This window comes from Manacus candei, unplaced genomic scaffold, assembly GCF_025592945.1.
Source record: "Manacus candei isolate 608988 ecotype Guabito, Panama unplaced genomic scaffold, ASM2559294v1 h1tg000005l, whole genome shotgun sequence".
NCBI lineage: Eukaryota > Metazoa > Chordata > Aves > Passeriformes > Pipridae > Manacus > Manacus candei.
Genome location: NW_026138053.1, coordinates 4,609,972 through 4,618,873, shown reverse-complemented (window position 1 = coordinate 4,618,873; position 8,902 = coordinate 4,609,972). Strand labels below are relative to the sequence as shown.

General features: G+C 45.4%; 1 protein-coding gene and 1 long non-coding RNA gene across 3 annotated transcripts in view; one reads left to right on the top strand and one right to left on the bottom strand.

The window, feature by feature from the left end:
• Nucleotides 1–248: 248 nt before the first annotated feature.
• Nucleotides 249–6,983, bottom strand: LOC127476846 (uncharacterized). Its single transcript, XR_007906747.1, has 3 exons — nucleotides 6,466–6,983; nucleotides 6,293–6,362; nucleotides 249–3,196 (listed from the first exon to the last, which is right to left on the bottom strand). It is a non-coding gene; the product is annotated as an uncharacterized LOC127476846 (long non-coding RNA).
• A 342-nt stretch (nucleotides 6,984–7,325) lies between these two features.
• The window catches only part of LOC127476644 (BEN domain-containing protein 5-like), a 906,516-nt gene continuing 904,939 nt past the window's right edge, over nucleotides 7,326–8,902 (top strand). For both annotated transcript variants that reach the window (XM_051799779.1, XM_051799772.1), the window contains exon 1: nucleotides 7,326–7,384. In XM_051799779.1, the coding sequence (XP_051655739.1) occupies nucleotides 7,342–7,384 (43 nt within the window). In that variant the 5' untranslated portion in view covers nucleotides 7,326–7,341. The remainder of the gene's footprint in view (nucleotides 7,385–8,902) is intronic.

Here is an 8,902-nt window from a genome sequence, read left to right as displayed (position 1 = left end):
CTTATTGCACTGCCATTATTAAAGGGAAATGTCAATAACATTTGCACTAAAAGGACTTGTTTTGGTGGCACTGCAGGATTTATGGAATAACTGGCAAGCCAGGAATGTTCCTGCACAAGTGCAGTGCAAAACTGAAAGGCTAAAGGTGAACCAAGGCTGACAGTCCTAAGCCACCAAGTGCAGTGAACTCAACCAAGGCAATCTACCTGCAGCCTCTGAGCTCATTTCTTGGATTCCTGAAAGGAATAAACCCATCATTTTTCATCCATGTGGCTGACATTGCATAGATCTACTCCACTCCTATCTGAGCACTCGTAGGACTTGTATATAATAGGAGCAAAAGGGAGTTCCTTGCCACTTAGTGTGAGAAAAAAATGCCAGGGAAGACAAGTGCATATTAGGGTGAGCCAACTGTTTACCATGATCTGCTAACAAATGTGATAACTAAAAATGGCCTTTCTGCACTGGGATTTCATCGTGTATTAGTTGCCATGTGTTAGCTAACATAAGCTTATTGCAGTCTAAAGTAAATTCCTGCCATTTCAGTTTACCTCCTCTCTCCCAGCTGCTACATGTACTGATTGTCTCTCAGTGATTTGCTGCTCCTTTTTCTGTGCCACTGGTACCTTGAGAAATTGTAACTAATAACAAATCATGAATTTATTTTAAAAGTTTGGAATTTAACATGGTTCCTAAATTAATTATGAATCCTCTCCTATAAAGAATTAAATTTCAGTTGAGGGCCAAATAACCAGCTTCAAGACAGCAAACAATTGTTCAGTTAATCTGAAATTAAGTTCTGATTGTACCTCTCTCATCTGTCCAGATGTTCATTGTCTGTGTTAAAAGAATTTTATCAGAGTAAATGCTGAAAAGGATTAAAAGATAGCAGAGAACTGTAGTTTATAGATTATTAAAATGCAATGCATAAAATGTGTCTGTATATATATAAACACAGGACCGAGTCCATAATAATATTGGAAATATTAATGAAAAACTAATACTTAGATATTAAACATTTTCCAATGAAGATATTAAAACATTACACAAGCATATATTTTAATTTCTAAGTATAGGTGTAGTAATCTCTGCCACTAGGAGTGGATCAGGATCATGAAGGGAACACCTGTAAAGAGCATATTTAGCAGCTACACAATTAGAAACCACTGGAAAGTGCTTTCCCCACTGAGGGATTCCAGGGAATTGGAGGGTTCCAGCGTAGAAGAATTCTTTGGGTCCCTTCTCCCTGCCTCTGAGTGGCAGAGAATTCTAGCTTAGCATTATACTTCACGTTTGAAATTCTAAACTGTTTTGATCCACATGCTCAAATCCCAGGAGAACTGACTTAGCCCTTCACCTTTCCCAGGTAAAGTGCACTTTTATCACATATGTGTGTGCACCTTTCTGATGGGAACTTAAAAATGAAGGTTATTTCCTGAAAAGAATTTTGAAGTCTCAGTTTGTAATAGCAAGGGTTTACCTGTGCCCTTGGATAACAGTTCTTTTTCCATTCTGTGCCCGGGTGGCTGCCACTGACCTTCCTTTCCTTTCCTAGTTGTGCTCGCTGGCAAGCAAACACTCCTCAGCTCTGCCTGGCTTAGAGGGGCAGTGGAAGAGCAAGGGGGTGTGTGTGAGAAAGCCCTGCACATTGGCAATCCCTTGCTTTTACAAGCTCAGAAAAGCTTGTGGAAGAGTGGAAAAGCCAAGTAGCATTCCAAATCCCGGAGTCACAGGTTGTTCACCTCCCATTCGGCACGGCTGTCATTTACAGGCTGGGTTCCTTCGGGCTGACGGTTTCTCTCTGTAATTACACAATATTGATGCACATCTGCGAGGACAAACCGCTAGGAACAAACAGTTCAAAATATCTATAAAATGTAAAATTAAAAAAAAATATTTTCAGGTGTGAAATGAGATGATGCTTTGCCTGCGTGGGCAAAAATTGATCCAAGTTTTGTGATGACGGTGTCTCTGGTTTCATGTCACTTATCTCAGCATAACTTTTAGATTATTTCTGAAATCATGCACAGAATGAGGGGAGATACAGTTTGACCTTTTCAGACTTGCTGCATTTTAATTTTTCCTATGCTTAGAAATAACACAGAAAAAACCCTCAAGAGGTAATATTATTTTTGTATAAATCTCTGTAGTTATACTAGGCATGTTCAGAATACATTAAAGATACTGTCCTGACACAAAAAAATTACAGTGTGCTTTTAGATATTACATAACTAATGAGAGCAATAAATGCTGGGGGAACGAGTGGATCAAGGTTACAATAATAAGATTATAGCATTCCTCCACTATGTGTGCATGGTTGAAAATTCACCTCAATTTTGCTACCTCAGTCTGGGCTTTGGTTTTTCATTTTGGCTTTTTCTTGCTTTATCAGATTTAATTTTCTGTCTGAGTCCACCAGACCATAACATCCTGGCTAAAAACTCTGACCAGACTTTTGATTTTCTCTCTCTCTCTCTCTTTTTTTTTCTTCTTCTTCTTTTTAGTTTTCTTATTTTTAATTTGGAATGTACCTGCTCTGCTTGCACGGCTATCATCGATGGCCTTTCTGTAGCAGAACCATTGTCATGGTCTTTTCTTTGACAGGAGTCACAGTTGAAGCACCAATAGAATATACACTTGAATGCTTGCACAACCTTTTTCTACACAGGGAAAGTGATACCAAAAAAAAAGTAATTATATGATTTCTACACAATTACACCTGAATTTTTAAATCCCCACTTTGAAGACCCACACCATGCACTGTGTGTGTGGTGTGTGAAAGGCATGGAAAACGTGTGCTAATGCTCCATCTTCTCATTCACATCCAGCCTTAACAGTCACTTAAAAATGATTTGTGAAAGATCAATAATGTACCTTACTGTCTTTTTTTGTAATGTATAAAAAAGGGTGGGTTTTTGCCAATTTTTTAAACACTCTGAAAATATCAAGATTGTAAAATTGGATTTTTATTGATTTTCTTGGAAGATCTTTGGGGTTTTGACAGACATGTATTGACAGCAGCCACCTCTAGCTGAATCAGAAGTATTGAATGTGTAACAGGAATCATTCGATCTTCAACATATTTGAATTATCCTCATGTTAAAACAAAAGTGATCAGAAATCTTTTTTCCTTTCAAGTCTTTGCTCTTTCACTGTTATGCTTTCTTCTGTTCTTTAATCGCCACAGTCTTCCAGGCTGCAAATGAAAGATAAACAAACAATGGAATATCTAATGTTTCAAATGCAAGCATAGAATAAAAAAGTAAAACATACTCCTTAAGTCCTTAGAGATTATAAATAAATAGAAAAATGGGACAAATCCGTATTTATAAAAATAATTTCTTTCTCAATATTTGTAATGGAGTTGTCAGTCACATTAATTTTTATGTAAATTTACCTAAGCTGATGAATCATAACTGAAATATTGTCTAATCTTCCTGGTTTTGGCCGGCATTTCCATTTTTATTTCCATCGCCTCAGTTTATTTTTGTTTGTTTATACAATGAGTTTTAAGGGTCTGTTCCAGGACCCACAACACAGCAAAAAGGAGCGGCCCTGCCTCGAGTCGCTGTCAGTCCCACCCAGGCAGTGGAGCCCGACACATGAGAGTAAGACAAGAACAGTCTCCATGACAGACAGTCATCTTGGCACACAGCTGACGATTCATTACCATTCCTTCAGTAGACAGCACAGCATAGGAGATTTTTAGGGAGGGATTTGAAGGAGGAAAATTAGGTGAGTGGGAGTGAGAAGCAGCAGCGAGGGAAAGCATGAAGGTGCCGGTTTGAAAATGTAACAAGTAGAGAGTTATTACTGAATGAAATGTGTGGGGGGAAGCCGTTGGTTTTTCCATAGGCTATTAAAAGATGATGGGGTGGGAATAAGCTGCAAAGAGCCACAGAAGTGGAGCAGTTTTTGCTTGCCAAGATGCGGAAGGAGGCGGGGGACCCGCTGGAACAAGGAATAGGGCTGAAACAGCGAATGTGAGGATAACCGGGGCAGCGGTGGTTTGCAGCAGTGTTCTGTTGTTCTTGGTTGGTTTGTGATGTCCAAAATCAGATTGTTTGCTTTGGAAGGGCAAGGGCCACAGATGTCTTTGTACTAACGAGCACCTCAACATGTTCTCAGGTGCTCTAAAAATGTGCAAATAAAAATAAGCAACTGCTTCTCCTAAAAACCAGTTCCCTCGTTCTTCAGCCCTGATTCAAGTTACACCATTCGGTTATCTTTCTATTTCCAAAAGAACTTTCTATATGAACTTTCCAGTTCTCTCTTGTCAAATTATCTTACTGTTTTTGGAAAGACTGCATATCATCTATATTTAACAGCACTTCTGCTTGGTGAGGTGACTATAACATAGCATTAAACTCAGACTAAAAAAAATGAGTGTGGCATTTCTAGGTTTTTCAAGTGTGTTAACTCAGAAGAGATAATTTGACTGGAGAAAGTTCTTTCCCCCAAATGTCTTTATTTCAATAGACCTTCTTGCAGGTATTTGAGTTGAGTTAATTGACGGGCAATTAGATGCAAAAGACCTTTGGATTAGTATTTGTGGTCACCATAGAAGCGAGTCTCAGAGAAATGTGAATAAAGAAGCACTGATATGGAAGGTCTCTCCACAGGCACTGAATTCTTAGAAATTTACAGATGAAAAATGCTATATGAGTATTAATAGATAGGAATGAAATATGGATGAGGGGACACTAAAGCTGGAATAGCAAGTAGAACAAAGGGAATAAGGGGACATGGGGACATAAGAAACCAGACTAGAGCTGCAAACTTGGACAGAACTCTTTAAGATCTAAAAAGGAAAAAAGAAAAGAAAAAAGGAAATATCAGATAAAGGAATGAAAAGGTAAGTAATATGAGAAATTGTTTGAAGGAGGGCTGGGATGGGACATGGCTATCAGGGAACCTAAAAGAAAGAAGAGAAAGATTAGAGTATTTGTGGCATGTTCTGAGGAGGGATGTCCCAGGATCATTTGTCCAGCAACAAACAAGGAAGAGCACAGGGCCTGGGTGATCTGCTGGCCTGGAGGAAGAGTGTATGGGAGAGAATGTGTCTGTGGGGGTGTGTGCACTTAGTGTAGCTCACTGTCAGCAGCGAGACACATCAACCTTTTTAGTATGCGAGTGACCACCTATAGTTTATAAAGACTGCAGAGGGAAAAGTCTAGAAAATATTTTTTTCAGAGCTTGGATCTAGATGGCTTTGCTAAGCAAAGAACAGACCTACACTCTGCTATTCTTCTGTGCAAGGGTGCATCTTCTAACCCTGTCACAAGCCCCCTTGGTACACCCCTTCAGACAGGTATTTCATCAAGGCACAGGAATGTGGCTAAAGTAACATTAAATTAATTAGCTTATATAATACTAGAGTAAGATACTGAGAGTGAAGAGCAGTAGATAAAGGAGAGAGGCCTAAATGTCACTGAAAAAGAAAGGAAACAGTAAAGGAAGGGAAACCACAAAAATAGGTGCTGCAAAAATAACCAGAGAACTATGAACTGAAAGAAGAATGAACAGGGCTGCAAAAGGAGCAGGCTTTCTCTTTTCCAGGGAGAAAGGAAGCAACTGACCCTACAGAAAAATCTAAGCGTGTGGAACCTGCAGGTATTATCCATGTGAGTCTTGTCAAGAGGAGTTGAACTGGAGCAGAAGAGGCATATACTAGATAGGAAGACAAAAAAGGTAAAGTGATGTTTAAAGAACAGAACTTAAATGAAGAAAGATACAATTTTACCTGCCTTGATTTTTAAGCTTGGAATCTTTCACTGACTAGTCATTGGTTACTAGGAAGTGGTTCCATTAATTTGCCAGATCTAAGGAGGCAAACACCTTTGTACATAACCATGAACACAGTCCTGCCCATTTCCATTGCTTAGCACTGCACGTGCACTCCCTGGTTCACGGTTCTAGCAGCCCCCCAGTTTGGTGTGCATTGGAACCCCATGTCTGCCTGTGTATGCACATACACGGGATTCTAGGCTTGATGCTCGTGCTCGTAACACTGTGCTTGTCCCATGGCCAGCCTCGCCTCCGAGAGCTCAGCGTTGGCAGCGTTGGGGATGTACAATGGAGCTTCCGCCTGAGCCGTGCATTAGCGAGACACGCATGAGCACACCCAGCCTGCCGGGTCCCTTGGGACTCACGCACGTAATTAGCCCCTCTGCACCAAAGTCTTCATGGCCGTGTTTGCCACATGGTGAGTGTCACCCAGCGGGCCCGCTAACGCTCGCACACAGAAGCCCTCCCGTCCCCGTCACTGCATTTGCCATATGGTCAGGCTCACCTGCTGGGTCTGGGGCAAGGAGACAGACGGGCGACACTTGCACGCATAATGAAACTCCCCACTGGGCTGCCTTAAGAAATTAAAAAAAAAAATTAAAATAGAAGTTGACATAACTGCCACATGACCAGACTCACCTGCTGAGTTTCGGGGCAGGGTGGGGCAGTCACACACACATGAATTTGCCATCTCTGCCTGTGCTGCGCTTCAGTACATGAGGCTGGAATCGGAGCAGGAGGATGTGCTCCCCACCCCTGGGGTGACAGAAACCTCTCTGCCCTCTGCGCCCCTGATCTATGTGGAAGGGGACATGCACCTGCGTAACATGAGGACATTGGACACTAGGAAGAATTTCTTCACAGAAAGAGTGATTAGACGCTGGAATGGGCTGCCCAGGGAGGTGGCAGAGTGACCATCCCAGGAGGCAAGACTGGACGTGGCACTGAGTCCTATGGTTTAGTTGACATGGTGGCTGGAATTAAGTGATTCTGTGACTCTGGTAACGAGCCTCTCTCTCCTCCTCGGTGCCCTGTGAGCACCTCAGGGCCACCCCGACTCCCCGCGGGCGGGGCCACCCCGGCAGGGCCTCCGTACCCGGCACTGCCCCGTCCCCCGGGGCGCTGTGACGGTAATTGCCGAGGAGGCAACAGCCACCGGGGAGCGAATAACGAGCCTTCCCCTCCCCAGACGAGCAGTGCCGGTAAACAGCGGTCACGGGAGGCGAAGAGGGGCGGGCTCGGCCGTGCGGGCGGGGAGCCGGCGCTGCGTGAGAGGCGGGCAGCTGGCGGTGCTCTCGTCACGCCCCGCCCTCCAGCACCGCGGCGGCCGCCGAGCTGGGCGAGGGCGGGAGCGGACATTGCTGCCGTGGCACGCTGTCCCTGGGAAGGCTGTCCCGGGGAAGACTGTCCCGGGGGCGGCTCTCCCGAGCGGGCTCTGTCCCCGGGGGCGGCCGTCAGCCCGCGCCGCCATGGCGGGGGGCGCGCGGGGCTCCCCCGGTGGCGGTGACGCGCGTTGCCATGGCGACGGCCGGGCGGCGTGGGGGGGGTGGCGGGATGACAACAAATATGGCGGAGAGGAGCAGGACGGCAGAGACGGGTCAGTGCCAGTCGCAGTCGCCTGGGCGGGGGGAGAGGGGGAGCCCCCCTTCTCCAGGGGCTTCTGGCGGTAGAGGGGGCCTGGCTCGCAACTGAATGCGGAGACGGAGCCCTTCTCTCAGGGGAGAGGGAGGGGAGAGCCTCTGGCCGAGGGCACTGAGGTGACGAAGGGGCCGCCGCAGAGGCTCCTGCCCGGGGAGCTGTGGCGAAGGGCAAGACCCCTTCCCATGGGGGGGTGAGGAGCGTCTTCCCGGGGAAGAGGTGGTCACGGGGAAAGCTCTTTCAAGCAGGGAGAGAGGGAAGAGCCCCCGGCGCTCCAGCCCTGCCTGAGGGGGACTGACCCGCTGTGGGCTGGAAGGTGCGAGGGCCAGAGCCCGGCTCACCCGGCCGGCGCTGCGGGGCTGAGCCCTGGCTGGGCGGAGAATGATGGTGGGGCAGCCTGTACCCTGCTCCATCCTCCCGCACTCTGCTCCATCCTCCCGCGAAGGGGCGAAGGTGGCGGTGGCGAAGAGCAGAGCAAACTGGTGGTGCAGAGGAGCTCCCCTCACACAAGAAACAACCGCCTGCTTTAATTAGGATGAAAAAAAAAAATTCGTCAAGACACAGGTCCGGAACTGAAAGTGCAGCACAAGGCTGATAGCTCGGGGTTTGACCTCCAGATGCTGCTTGACCTGTCCGGGAGGTGTAAAGTAGCCGGAGGTTGCAGAGGGGCAGCGACCAGCACCCCTGACAGCTCCCAGGCCTTACTCTTGTTATTGAGGATTTCTTTAAGGAAGGTGGCAAGTGTTGTTCTTCCCACTCGGAATGTATTAACAGTGGTTTTAACTGTGTATGTGAAGATAAGTTTGTCTGTGACACTGAAGTTTTGTGTTTCCTAATAAATGATAAGGACCTTCTAGGTACGGGGGTCTTTCCTGTTCTAACAAAACACAGTTAAGGTCTTTTCCAACCCACATGAAAATAAAAGCCCCCAAAATATATTATGAAAATTAGAGATATTAACATTTTGAAGATGAAACAAAGATAACAGTTTTGCTGAATATTTAATATCCCACAGCACCACACATAAATGATCTGGGTTCCTGGACCAGAAGTTCATTTTCCCAGCCTGCTGTGTTAGTGGCTGTGCTGCTGCTTTTCAGCCTCAGAAGTGGCTCCAAATGAATATGTATTATCTACAGAACTGATTTTGGATTTTTGGGCCACTTGAGGTGAAAAAAGTGATAAGTATGTGAAATGCTGTTGTGTTCTGGGAAACAATACTACAGAGTCTACATCTAAATGGTTTGGCCATGTGGTTCCTGAGTTCCCTGTGTTCAGCCATGCTGTTTATGAAGCCCTGAAACCACACTGTGAAGTTTATTGTACATTGAACTTGTCCATGAGTCAGGTGATTATTTGCATCCCCTGTGTTGTGCAACACTACTAAACACAGCTGATCAGCTCTGCCTGAGCTGTGAATCCGGGAACAAATTTCCAAGTGGCCATTTGACTGTGTCACCTTTGCTGCCTGTTACTG